The following is a 14279-nucleotide window of genomic DNA, read 5'->3' as shown; positions in this document are numbered from 1 at the left end:
CCTGTTTAAAGGGAGTTTTTCCTCTCCACTGTCGCTACAAGCATGCTTAGTGTGAGGGATTGCCTTTGAGTCGATGAGTCAATGCAATCAACTGGCTTTCCTTAGATAGAAAACTATGATCTGGTGAACTGTAAAGTGCCTTGAGAGACATGTGTTGTGAATTGGCGCTATATAAATAAACTGAATTGAATTTTCTTTAGATCTTAAGAGCTCTTATTTGGTATAGTTGTGAAAATAGTGGATAGGGAATGTGGTGTCAATAATTTGATTTTATTAGCGAAATTTTATTTATATAAACACCGTTTCTTCAAGTATAAACCATTCATAGCCCAATGAAAGAATGACGTTAAAATCTAATAAAAAAATCAGCATTTGAAAAAAAAAAAAGGTAAATTTCTTTACTACTTTAGATAAACCTAATCTTGTTAAATGCCCTGTCATTTATTATACCTTATATCATGTTCCTCCTTTCTTCATGTTTACTATGTTATGATTTCTCTGAATGTTTGGAAAAGCTTAATATAAATAAAGCCAAATTCTTTGCAGCACATTAGGAGTTTAGCAGTTTATTTTTTTATTTAGTTTTTTTTTTTTTTTATGTTACAAAATTTTTTTTCACAATAAATATCTTTTTTTATCTGGTTCGATCACATTAGACCAGACATTCTTTTAAGAAGTGCGCTCTGCTCCTGAGGGTTCATGGCCTCATAGGCGTCCAGCTCCATGGAAAAAGTGGCGTTTCCAGAGGTCACAGTTCGCAGGACGGTGGAGTAACCCTTCAATGTGTGAAAAGATGAATTAATAAATCAATTTCAGAGAAATCTTACAGATTATTTATTATTCAGAAGATGTTAAATCTCACCATCATTTCAGCCAGGGGCACGGTGGCCAGCAGCACCTTGTTGTCGTGACGAGTCTGGATGTCTCTCACTGTCCCCCGTCTTTGGGCCAAGTCCCCCAACACGGAGCTGAGGTGCTCCTCTCCAAGGGTCACCTCCAGGGACATGACGGGCTCCAGGACCTGTCCTCCTGCCAGCCTCAGGGCCTGCGTCCCACAGTGAGGCTGTTAACAGGGCTGCAGGCAGTGGTACTAACATGAGAAAATGAACTGGGTTTACCTTCAACATGCAGCGGGACACACAGGCGGACACCATGGCCGGCGACGTCCCCGGTTCCACAGAAATGCTATGGATCAGAGTGGATACGCCTTTCATGGGGTAACCCAACAGCGGGCCTGCAGAAGGAAGCACAGATTTGGCCCTCAGCATAAAGTAATGTAGATGGAGAACATTCCTCTCAGAAAGACAACTTGATGTCCAGAGTTAGACGACAATTAAGGCCGTTTCTGCTCAGGGGGAAACATTCTTTAAAGCCACTTTTACCTTGCAGATATGAGCTCTGTACTCCGTTCTCCACAGCCTCTTTTATTTCTGCTGAGATCTGCTCTTGTAGTTCTTCTGTAAATGCTACTTCACACGAGGCCATGTCCACTGGTCTGACGGTCAGATTCACTGATGCAGCATGCCTTCTGCTCCCCACGGTTCGGTCCAGTGTGTCTAAAAGAGCCAAAACGCAGAGCAGCTCATGCATTAGCCTTTAAGAACCGACCAGAGAACACAGCCAGACATGGGAAGCCATACCTGTAGTTGAGACCTGTTGAAGAATAGTTTCTCTGTAGGCCACCTGCAGTGGCCCCAGCTGCGTTTCAATGCCGTATTCTCGTCTGATTCGATCATGGAGTACCTCGATGTGCAGCTCCCCCATCCCACACAGGACAGTCTGAGGACCCGAAGAACAGGAGCTTCAATCAACTCACTGCCGGAAGCGAAGCCTTAGCTGAACCAAAAAGCGTCTTACCTGACCAGAATCAGGGTCAACTCGGACTTTCAGGCTGGGATCTTCTCTCTGCAGGCAGTTTAGCGCAAACTCCAGATCTTTTAGTAATCAAAGCAAAAAGTTTTGGACACTTTAAATAACTGGGGTGCATATAAACACCAAGGAGTCATGTTTAGTCAATATGATAATCTACACCGTTATTTAACAAAATTGCTGGCAGGTACCGGAAGTTTATTTGAAGCCTTTCAAAGTAAAATAAAAGCTAGTACACTGGAAATATTTTACATACATGTTTATTTCCTTAAAAGGGGAAGAAATGGGGAGTGGCGGCCGAGAGGTTAGATTTTTGCGCTTGGGTCACAGAGATTCTGAGTTCAAGCCCAACACACCCCCACAGACTGCCACTCTGGGTCCCTGAGAAAGACCCTTAATCCAACACTGCTCCCCGGGCGCCGCACAATGGCAGCCCAAATTTCACCATTGTGGGACAATAAAGGATTTACATTTAAAATCTGGGATTAAATACATGCTTCGAATAAAACGCCCAAAATAAACTTCCGGTCCTGACAGTGCAGGTCTGTGCAACCAAGTGCAACATTAGTGCATTGTGCAGGTCTGCAATGAAGGGTCCTGACAGTGCAGGTCTGTGCAACCAAGTGCAACATTAGCGCATTGTTCAGGTCTGCAATGAAGGGTCCTGACAGTGCAGGTCTGAGGCCAGACCCATCTACAGGTGCTGGTCATAAAATTAGAATATCATGAAAAAATAGATTGATTTCAGTAATTCCATTTAAAAAGTGAAACTTGTATATTATATTCATACATTACATACAAACTCATATATTTCAGATGTTTTTGTTTAATTTTGATGATTACAAATGACAACAAATGAAAATCTCAAATTCATCATATCAGAAAATTAGAATATTACTGAAGACCAATAAAAACAAAGGATTTATAGAAATGTTGGCCAACTGAAAAGTATGAACATGAAAAGTATGAGCATGTACAGCACTCAGTATTTAGTTGGGTCTCCTTTGGCCTGTATTACTGCAGCAATGCGGCGTGGCATGGAGTCGATCAGTCTGTGGCACTGCTCAGGTGTTATGATAGCCCAGGTTGCTCTAATAGTGGCTTTTAGCTCTTCTGAATTGTTGGGTCTGGTGTATTGCATCTTCTTCTTCACAATACCCCATAGATTTTCTATGGGGTTAAGGTCAGGAGAGTTTGCTGGCCAATTAAGAACAGGGATACCATGGTCCTTCAACCAGGTACTGGTAGCTTTGGCACTGTGTGCAGGTGCCAAGTCCTGTTGGAAAATGAAATCTGCATCTCCAAAAAGTTGGTCAGCTGCAGGAAGCATGAAGTGCTCTAAAACTTCCTGGTATGTGGCTGCGTTGAACCTGGACCTCAGAAAACACAATGGACCAACACCAGCAGATGACATGGCACCCCAAACCATCACTGACTGTGGAAACTTTACACTGGACTTCAAGCAACGTGGATGAAGTGCCTCTCTTCTTTTCCTCCAGACTCTAGGACCTTGATTTCCAAAGGAAATGCAAAATTTACTTTCATCAGAGAACATGACTTTGGACCACTCACCAGCAGTCCAGTCCTGTTTCTCTTTAGCCCAGGCAAGACGCTTCTGACGCTGTCTGTGGTTCAAGAGTGGCTTGACACAAGGAATGCGACAGCAGAAACCCATGTCTTTCATACGTCTGTGTGTGGTGGTTCTTGAAGCACTCACTCCAGCTGCAGTCCACTCTTTGTGAATCTCCCCCACATTTTTGAATGGGTTTTGTTTCACAATCCTCTCCAGGGTGCGGTTATCTCTCTTGCTTGTACACTTTTTTCGACCACATCTTTTCCTTCCCTTCGCCTCTCTATTAATGTGCTTGGACACTGAGCTCTGTGAACAGCCAGCCTCTTTAGCGATGACCTTTTGTGTCTTGCCCTCCTTGTGCAAGGTGTCGATGGTCGTCTTTTGGACAACTGTCAAGTCAGCAGTCTTCCCCATGATTGTGTAGCCTATAGAACTAGACTGAAAGACCATTTAAAGGCTTTTGCAGGTGGTTTGAGTTAATTAGCTGATTAGAGTGTGGCACCAGGGGCCATCAATTTTGAACCTTTTCACAATATTCTAATTTTCTGATATGATGAATTTGAGATTTTCATTTGTTGTCATTTGTAATCATCAAAATTAAACAAAATAAACATCTGAAATATATGAGTTTGTATGTAATGTATGAATATAATATACAAGTTTCACTTTTTAAATGGAATTACTGAAATCAATCTACTTTTTCATGATATTCTAATTTTATGACCAGCACCTGTAAATATGTGAGGAATCATGTATTCACATCCAAAGTTGAATTTTATTTTACTTCCACTTCGTTTGTAGCATGTGGTTTTAATGTTTAACATTTTTGCTCCTATAACAATGTAATTACAGCACCGACCCGCCTGTTTGGCCATGGTTGGGGGTTCTATGGTGCAGAAGAAGACGGGATCAGGGACTTCCACTCCAGAGAGGATGATGTCGGCCTGCCCTCCTCGCTTCTTCCCCACCCCGCCGTCATTTTGGGCTCGACGAAGAGCAGCAGCTGCTGACGCCTTAGAGGAGACGATGGTGTCTCCTGTGACCGTCTGGTGTGAATGTAGGAAACATCACTAGCCTCTGAATTCCAAACAGGTGTTTGAGAGGCAAAATAAAAATCCCTGTTTTGATGCATGAAGCACTACCTGCTTGAGTCCCACAGTCAGGGCGATATTCCCTGCACTCATTGAGGGGATTTCCACGTGCTGATCAGCAAAGGGCACCAGCAGCCTGCTCATCCTTTCCCTGGAAACAAAAGGCTTCTTTCAATTTGCATTTTAACAAGAATTCATGACTCTGCGGCTGCTTTAAATGTCAGATCAGACGAAGGTGGGATGGAAAGGACGTACGTGCTGTTCCGGTTGATGTTGTGGACTGCTGTCTGTGCTTTTAGAGTTCCGGAGTAGATCCGTAGAAAAACCAAGGGACCACGCTGCTTGTCATGGAGAACCTTAAAGGCCAAGGCGCACAGGTCCTCTTTGTACCAGCATCTGTCAGGACCAATGGCATTATATCTGATTAAAATGGAAAACATTCTCAAAAATACTGGTGGTGGTCTATACCCCCAATTTTAATAAACACCTTAGTCAACATCATTTATAACATTTCCAACACATATATATATTGAGGGCATCAGGGTGTGCATATTCAGGGCACTGGAGGTAGGCTACGGTAGTCTTTTTCTTACCCAGATGCATCTAGGCCTGTGGGGTGGGGTGGGTTTGCCTGCCCTGGCCCTGTGAGCGGCCTATGCCTGCAGTTAGCTGGGGGAACGCTGGGAGGTGCCTGGCACCTGTGCTTGGCTGGCTGGCGTGCCATGCTTGGCCTAGAGGGGTGGACTACCTGGGTTGTGATTGCCTGGCAGCTATGCATATGAGAGGACCATATGGATGTGGGGGCCCGGAATAGCTATGGCTGGCTGCGGGTGGGGTAGGCTCTTCGGCAGGTTGGTTACCTGCTCTTGCCTCTATGGAGGGGCAGGTGTGCAGCCCAAAAAACCCCCCAATTTGCACGTCCAAAAATAAACTGAGAAAAGGGGTGTTCATAATGCTCCTAGTGTGGTAATAACCCCCCACCTCTCCTTTTTTGTTCAATTATAAGAATATCAAGCATTTAGGATGAAAAATGTGAAAACTATATTTTTTTAACTGTTTAACGTTTTATGTTCAGAAAAGGTTAACAATATAAAAATGTATTTCTAAAAAAACTGTACTGATTTATAAATACACCATTCAGTAAAAGAGTAAAGGTTTTCAACATGAAGAAGATGTAACTGGTTTAAGTTGGAGTTTAATCATCAGACTTCCTTTTTAGCAATTTTGTTTTGGTAACCAGTGTTTTGAGGCTAAAACACTTAAATAATACATAGTATTAAACTAAGCTATTGCTGCTGGTTTATTCAGTGTTGTGCCTGAATGCGTTCATTGAACGAAAGTTCATGAACTCGTTCATATTTTGGGCGAACGTGAACTGAACGTACTGCATTATTGCCTGATGAATGTTATTGTGAACTCGTTCATTCTGGTGTCTGTGAACGGCACGCTCTCTCAGTTCAGCTCCGTTCAATAGGTTGCCAGATTTCTATAGAGCCCTCCAGGCGAAACCCCGGCTAAATCACACCGTAAACAAGCCTTAATAGGTAATATGTATATAATTCTACACTAGGCTATGGTGTAATTGAGCAATATATATGAAAAAAAAAGAACTATGAACTAGTTCATTTTTTGGAACTGTGAACTTAGTTCAAAATTTTGAATTATGAACTATGAACTGAACTAGTTCATTTTAAAATGTGTGAACTGAACTTTGAACTAGTTCACGTAGAAAGAGAACTTTCCCAACACTGGGTTTATTAATATTGCTTTTTTTATATTTATAAAAATTAAACAGATTTATACGTTAGTTGTTTGTCAATGTTTGTTTTATTCTTGTTAATTGTGATGATTAATCTGACACTGAGGGATCATTTTGTCCTTGATATTATCTATAGCTTATTACTGCTTTATTTGGCAGTTATTAGTAAATTTCATACATGCAAAAAACAATCAGAGCCTCCATTGCCTCTTGGCAGTGTGGTTATTTATTTTTTTTTTTTTTTACAATTTATGTTTAAGCAAATTAACACATACTATGTGTATTAGCTAAATGTTATATATGTGCCAGTGAGGGTGAATACGGTGGAAGGATTATAGGATTTGTATGTTAACTCACACCAGGTCATGGTGCCGTTCGTTGGGATTAGGCAGGTAAGCAGTGATGGCATCTAACAGAGGCTGAACACCTTTATTTTTTAACGAGCTCCCGCAGAGCACTGGTACACCTTTCCGGGCCAGGGTCACTCGGCGCACAGCTTCCTGCAGCTGAAAGGACATTAAACCCAGATGTAATGATGCCTTAGAAAGCCTTGTCTGGCTCTATGCAATGGAAAACTCACTAGGTTTGCAGGAACGCCATCAAAATTGTCACCATAATTAGTCAGCAGCAGCTCAGCAAACTTATCGTCCAGATCAGCCACCTGGAATTTCAGAAAATAAGCCTCATGTGAAGCCATTGTAGCTAAAAGCTAACTGTTGCTGCATACTTGGGGGCATTTACCTGCTCAATAAGCGCTGCTCTGGCCTCTTTAGCAGCTTGCAAGAGTTCTGGATCATCAGAACGGTCGAGATGTTTGACCTCAAATGTTCGTCCATCATCCCGTGTAGATGTTGGCTTCCACGTGAGCTTCTGATTGGTCAATAGGTCAACCACGCCTGTGAAGTTCTTCCCGCTGCCAATAGGGAACTATAGAGTGATGAGTTTAAGAGAAACAATCAGTTTAAACTGGCTAAGATAACAGGTTTAGCAAGGAAGTTTCTGCATCCCTGCTAAAACTAAACAGTCTGCTTTAGTTTGATGTATTTGAGCTACAAATGTGTACAATGAGTTATGGATCTGAGCAATAATTCAAGTATATACTCATAGTACTGGGGCATTAGCATCCTTAAAAACTCCCTAAGGTACTTAAAGCTACTTATCTTCTCTTGTCATCATAATATAAGGCAGATATGATCAATGTAAAAGGATATTACATTACAGCACATAGTTGGTGACAAGCTGCATTGTAGCCAATGTCAAAGTAACAGAAACAAGGCTGCTGACACAGTGGCCACATTGATGTGAATAAAGTGTATTTCCAAAGGAAACCAAAGACTGAGATTGATAAAACTGGGTTGAATTTTCTGTTATCTTTACAAGAGATTTGACCAATATTGCTACGGCTCTCTGAAGCTTTTCTTTTTATGTTTTTCTTTAAACTTGTCCAACTGCCTGGTATAAAAGCGAAAGAAATTTAAGCTTTACAGAAACAAACAAACAGAAAATCTGGACATGACAGTATAAGGAGATCTGTATATAAAAAAAAACCTTGTTATGAAGATGATGTAAGCGTTTAAAAAAAGCCTACCTGCAGTACGACTGGGTTGGCTTTCAGTTTCAGTCTAATACTTTCAATTGAGAACTGTAAGCTGGGGAAACAAACATGGCTTCATTTTCAATATCATGTAAAAAAACAAACCCATAATTTACAGAATCTGAGCTTTCTGAGTGACTCACTCTGCCGTAGGCTTGTCCATCTTATTCAGGAAACAAACACAGGGGATGTGGTGCTTCTCTGCCTGCCGCCACACCGTCAAAGTCTGAGCCTGTTAGGAATTTTAATATAAACATGTAGGAATTTGCTATAAACATGTATCTAAAAAAAAAAAAAATCCACATTCAAAACAGCTGCCTCCTAACCTCCACGCCTGCAGACGCATCAAAAACAGCTATCGCCCCGTCAAGAACACGAAGCGCCCGTTCCACCTCCAACGTGAAGTCAACATGTCCTGAAAGCAGAACAGCTTCACTCATAGCTGCTCCTTCACTCTTTCATCCGAATATTTCAGGTCTAAAAAAAATGTATTTTCTTCTTTACCCGGTGTGTCTATGAGGTTGATACGATGATTTTTCCAATCAAATGTGACAGCTGCGGACTGTATGGTGATACCACGCTCCCTCTCTTGAGCCATGAAATCTGTAACTGTATCTCCATCATCCACATCTGATGGAAAGAAAACGGTTTGCACGAGCAAAGATGTTAAATATGGAAAACAGAGATCTACAAGCTGCTGTCTGCACACACCTCCTAATGCTCTCGTATAGCCAGAGTAATACAACATCCTTTCCGTTGTGGTCGTTTTTCCTGCGTCGATGTGAGCCATGATTCCGATGTTTCGGATCCTGCAGAAACACACCACATCTCAACACTGATCACACTAATAAAGTTCGAGAAAATCACCACCAACAGTAGTTCTGAATGAATAAAAAAACCCACTTACTTAGAAATGTCAGGGTTGAGCACCGCCCGCAGTGACTTGATGTCATCTGTGACAGTAAGCATGATTGTAAATAATCAGCATTTGACCAAATATAAGGTAATCAAGATTTACATATATAAAAAAGGCTAAATTTGGTATCAAAGCACCACAAGAATTGAAGTGCGATTTCTTCTACATCACAACTTAGTGAGAAAAGAAAATCTATAAAATGTCTTGAAAAATGTGTGTAAAGTGCATAAATCCTGTATCCCTTAAAGCGACTTTAAAGACTATTTCTCACATCTGAACATCTTACATGTTATTGCATCACAGCGACAAACCTCATTCAATTTTATCATGCTTTCATATGAAGTGGAGAAAAAAAATGGAAAAACAGTTTTTAAAATACTTTACTACAACTTTTAAAAAGTGTGTTGTGGAAAATGTATTGGAATCATTTGTTAAAACACCCCCAAGTAATATGAATGTGGAGTAATTAAAAAACATTCTCAGAAAGAGAAAGGGGAACATTTAGCAATCTACCATACTGAGCCGTTCAAGCTTACTTTGACCCCTGGTGAACTTAGAGAATATGGGAAGAGGGACGGTGAGGACAATTCTCAAACAAAACAAACAAACAAACAAAACAAACAAGCAGAACATGTTCTACATATTGGCATTAACTTGGACCAGATCCCAGTTAATGTTAGACTCCGGCCCTCTGTAAGCAATCTACTTCATAACCTTTAAAGACAGGATATATAGGCGCAGCCAATGGCCAGAGAGGTTCTGCTTTGGGGACAAACTAATTTTGTCCCTGATTTCTGCAGATGATGTGGTTCTGGTGGCTCCCTTCTTCCCAGACCTACATCATGCAATGGCAGTTCACAGCCAAGTTTGAAACAGTCAGGATGATGATCAGTTCCTCCAAGAAAAAAGGTGCCTTGTGCCCTTACGGTAGAGTTCCTGCCTCAAGTGGAGGATTTCATGTATCTTGGGGTCCTGTTCATGAGTGAGGAGAAAATGGAGATGTTGTGATCAAGTGCCGCTGATGTAACCGGAACTACTCCCTTCTGAAGTCACACCCCTCTGGCGGAGGTTATAAAAAAGGTAACCTCCCGTTTCAACGTCCTATTTTGCAGGTGGTCCTGGACTGCCAAAGGCTGGATGCTAAAGCGCTTCCAGCTGAAGGCTGGTGGTTTTCACATTTTATCTGCTCTTTTCAATTACACTTTCACACACAAAGCATGCGAGCAAAATAGAAACAATAGCAAAATAGAAATGATAAACACAGACATGTATGTATGTAGAGGGTTTTTTGTTTTTCCTTCACAGTTGCACATTTCAAGTTTTCAGTTTTCAAGTTCATGTTTGCTGACAGATATTTAATGAAGATAAATTGTGCATTTATCAGTAGTGGATTAGAGATAAACAGTTAAGTTCACAACTGGGCCAATTCAATTCATTTCAGCTAAATATGTAATGATGCAGAAAATAAAAATCTGATTGTACAATTTATTGATGATGCTTTATAATAACAAATAAGTGCTATAAAATATTTGCTGCCCTGCTTGCATTAATTATCTGTGCCCATGCTTTTTTAAAATAAATAATTGTCCAAAAAATGTTTTGCTCGCTCACTTCGATCTTTACGCGCAAGCAAAATATTTTTCTTTTGGTGCCCTACTGTGCCCCTGCATAGTATTGGGTCAGCTGACGCCCCTGATTCACAGCTATATTATCAGCTGCTTTATCACATAAAAGTAAGTAAAAATATGCAGTGACAGCATGAAATAATGCTAATATAAAAGTTCTTTCTTCACCTTCCTTCAATATTCAGTGAGAGGGATTGCCCTTAATCTTAAAACTGCAGACCAGACTTTTAAACAAAAAGAAGAAATCCAAATGAGTCGTTTTATACATGTGTATGTAATCATGTTACTCATTCTGACAGAAATACTGGCATAAAACGGTGGCTCAGCAGTTCCAAATCTAAAACTATATTAAATGCTTTTCAGCATCTCATCAGGTCTGAAAGGTATAATATGGTCAAGTTAGAGAAACGCACCTTTAGGAGATCCATGAAATCTTCTTAAATGCCAGTTCACATCACACCTGCAGCTCTGTGATCCAGCTTTCAATAAACATCTTCCCTGTGGACAATGCTTTTTTTTTAAACGAACCCGTAATTATAGACATATATGAACATATTTATAAAGAAATACGCCGTGTCTTACCCAAATGACCCTGTTGAGCGTCTGTAAGGCTCCCACAGGCATCTTTACTGCCTCGTTATAAAAACTCTTTAATTTCTTTCTGTTGCGACTTTAAGCAGAACGAAACCGGACCAAGAATAATCACCTCAATTGTTACGGAAGAAATACAAATGTCCATATAAACAAAACTGGACAAGAGAAGTATTAAAATATCCTTCAGACGAGAATAATTTCTGTTACACATAAGTCACGTTTAGAGACAACCCCAAAATACATCCCCTGGAAAACTTAGGTTACCGACATTGGTTCCGACTTTAAAAGTAAATTCACCTTTTTATAAATTTGTTTAAATTTAAACATTTGTTTTTATTATTATATATTTTTTGTTTTGTAATGGAAACCTTTTGTTTCAGTAGAGAATGTTTTACGGAAAAAAAAGAAAAGAAAAACCGGATATCTCGTTTCACAGCAGTGACGCACTTCCTCTAAGTGTCGGCTCCGGGGAAAACAACATCAGAAAACCCCCAGCCTGAAGAAAAAACACCACCAAACACCGTGTCTTTACCTATTTAAACCAGCGTTACCGTAATATCTGGAGCAAGTATCATACTAAGTACAAAATGGTAAGAAAGACGATCGTTTAAATGTTGTTAATCCGTTGTTGGCAAACTATCCAACGCTTTAGCTAGCTTTTAGCTCTGGTCCGCATGTGCTAATCAGGACAGACTGCTCTGATCGAGGCCCTTTTTGTCCAAATCCGCATAATTGTTCTGCTCTTAAATGTCTACATTTATTACATTCTCTGCTTTACATTTTTAACAGACAAAATGTTTCGTAGTTTTCGCTTAGTTACTTTAAAAGTGTGACTCTGTTACTAGCTTCTCGTGTTCTTAGGGCCACAGTTTGACATAGCATGATCCGTTACAGACTGTAACTAAACTACCAGTGTTTGGTTTTAAAGATAAAAAAGTATTGTAAAACAAAGGGCTAATTGATTTTTACAATTCGCTAGATGTTGAACAGACCAGAATTTTTTTTTTGATTTTCATATTAAAAAAGAAACTAAGTAATGAGATGATCTTACAATCTATTTAATTCCAATGTCTAAACATCTTGCACTCTGAGCAAGTCACATTGCTTTACTGTAAAAAATCAATAAGTTTTTAATGATATCTGTTTATGGTCCATCAATTACTAAAAAGATTGTGCATGTTGTCTTACAACTAGACATATAGAAGGCTTTTTTATCTACAACTAAAGGAACTTGTTTACTTAAGATAATTTGCATTAACCCAAGAAAGCACAACAGCCAAAAAATCAATCCCATGCATTTGTCACTTGATTCTGTAGTAAATGTCTTCATAATTAAAAGAAATTATGCAGATTTTTAAACACTTAACCAACCTTCTGACACTGTTGTACTTTATTTTTTGTCTATAAAGGGATAATGAATTATTATTTATGTGGTTGTATTTTTTTTTCCCCAGCAATCTTTCCTTTTTTCTACTATAGCATTTTTTGTTTTTAGTGGTAACACATTGAAAGGCTTAACACAGTAGAGACCTCTGGCACTCAGGGAATTAAAAAAAATTCTATTTATAACAGGCAGGAAAAAAGATTGGGATATTTTCATAAAAATGGTACAGAGCTCTTGGCAATAATTATTTTTTTTACATATTAAAAAGCCTTGAAATGAATTAGTAAATGGTTCACTTCAGTCCTGTTTGAAATCACACTTTAGATTCATTATCCAACTCTGCACTTTGTTCTTCAGCCTCAGAACGAGCACATTGAGTTACATCGCAAGCGGCATGGCTACCGTTTGGACCACCATGAAAGGAAACGGAAGAAGGAGAGCAGAGAGGCCCACGAACGGTCCCACAAAGCCAAGAAGATGATTGGCTTGAAGGCCAAGCTTTACCACAAACAGAGACATGCAGAGAAGATCCAGATGAAAAAGACGTGAGAAAAGTTGCTTTTTTGTGCTGTTTGTTTTTTTGTTTCTTGTTTCAAAAATCATTTTTGGCCTTTGTTGTTTTTAGCATCAAAATGCATGAGCAGAGAAAGACCAAGCAGAAGGCTGATGATAAGACCCCTGAAGGAGCAGTACCAGCCTACCTGTTGGACAGAGAGGGACAGTCTCGTGCTAAGGTCCTCTCCAACATGATCAAACAGAAAAGGAAAGAAAAGGCTGTAAGTGACCTTTAAAAATTGGTTAGATTGGATTTGTTGTAGGGTTATTACACTTGTATGTGCTAAACTGACATAATGTTTATAGGGCAAGTGGGAGGTGCCTCTGCCAAAGGTTCGCGCGCAAGGAGAAACAGAAGTGCTTAAAGTCATCCGAACTGGAAAGAGACAAAAGAAAGCCTGGAAGAGGATGGTCACTAAAGTTTGCTTTGTCGGTGACGGTTTCACAAGAAAACCTCCAAAGTACGAGCGTTTCATCAGACCCATGGTAAGCCCACAGTGCAGTGTGAATAGAAATGTTTTGATTTCATGGTTTTGTAATTGTTCACCCATTTCTTTCTGTCTTTGTTTTTAGGGTCTGCGTTTTAAAAAGGCTCACGTCACACATCCAGAACTGAAAGCAACGTTCTGTCTTCCCATCCTGGGAGTTAAGAAGAACCCGTCGTCACCACTCTACACCTCTCTGGGAGTCATCACAAAGGGAACGGTCGTAGAAGTCAATGTCAGCGAGCTGGGCCTGGTTACACAAGGTGGAAAGGTCATCTGGGGTGAGTGCTCCATTTCAGTAACTTCAAGCTTTACTAGCAAAGGACAGCTTGATTGTATGGATTGTCTCTTTATTATGGGGTACATTGCACCTTTAACTGACCACAGGGTTTCTGAAAAAAAGTAGTTTATAACGGAAACCTTCCTCCACTTCTGAATAGATTCTACTAAATGTAGATGATTAAATATATTTATTTTCTTCTTCTTAGGTAAATATGCCCAGGTGACAAATAACCCAGAGAATGATGGCTGTATTAATGCAGTTCTTCTGGTATAAGACTCTTCATTCCTATTAACACCAAGAGGATTGTTGGTGTCACCGATGCGATGAACAGTGAAGCTACATTAGCGGAGCTGTTGGGAAGAAGGCTGGAGCTGTGATTGGCAACATCTACTGCAACAAGAGACACTCTGAAAGGAATAACTGTTTGATAATAAACTTGAGATTAAATAAGATATTCTCCTGACTTTTGTGCCTTTGTGAATTCCATGTAACAATATGATTGCAATATTACCTCATAATATAAAAATCCCAAGATTTTGATACATAATTTT

General features: G+C 40.0%; 2 protein-coding genes across 2 annotated transcripts; one reads left to right on the top strand and one right to left on the bottom strand.

The window, feature by feature from the left end:
- Positions 1-554: 554 nt before the first annotated feature.
- Positions 555-11348, bottom strand: gfm2 (GTP dependent ribosome recycling factor mitochondrial 2). Its single transcript, XM_038305023.1, has 20 exons — positions 11010-11348; positions 10841-10925; positions 8794-8839; positions 8598-8695; positions 8391-8516; positions 8213-8301; positions 8030-8118; positions 7881-7941; positions 7034-7219; positions 6873-6953; positions 6650-6798; positions 4789-4929; positions 4585-4684; positions 4302-4488; positions 1858-1934; positions 1641-1779; positions 1383-1556; positions 1119-1234; positions 863-1045; positions 555-776 (listed from the first exon to the last, which is right to left on the bottom strand). The coding sequence occupies exons 1-20, from the start codon at positions 11049-11051 to the stop codon at positions 648-650; spliced, it is 2298 nt and encodes a 765-aa protein (XP_038160951.1). The 5' UTR covers positions 11052-11348; the 3' UTR covers positions 555-647.
- A 112-nt stretch (positions 11349-11460) lies between these two features.
- nsa2 (NSA2 ribosome biogenesis homolog (S. cerevisiae)) lies at positions 11461-14191 on the top strand. Its single transcript, XM_038305010.1, has 6 exons — positions 11461-11611; positions 12763-12950; positions 13031-13181; positions 13267-13446; positions 13534-13726; positions 13934-14191. The coding sequence occupies exons 1-6, from the start codon at positions 11609-11611 to the stop codon at positions 13999-14001; spliced, it is 783 nt and encodes a 260-aa protein (XP_038160938.1). The 5' UTR covers positions 11461-11608; the 3' UTR covers positions 14002-14191.
- The last annotated feature ends 88 nt before the right edge of the window (positions 14192-14279 follow it).

Source organism: Cyprinodon tularosa, unplaced genomic scaffold (genome assembly GCF_016077235.1).
Source record: "Cyprinodon tularosa strain WSP-4 unplaced genomic scaffold, ASM1607723v1 ctg55, whole genome shotgun sequence".
In the NCBI taxonomy this organism is placed as follows: domain Eukaryota; kingdom Metazoa; phylum Chordata; class Actinopteri; order Cyprinodontiformes; family Cyprinodontidae; genus Cyprinodon; species Cyprinodon tularosa.
The sequence above is the reverse complement of the archived record's forward strand: the minus strand, read 5'-3'. Positions and strand labels throughout refer to the sequence as shown.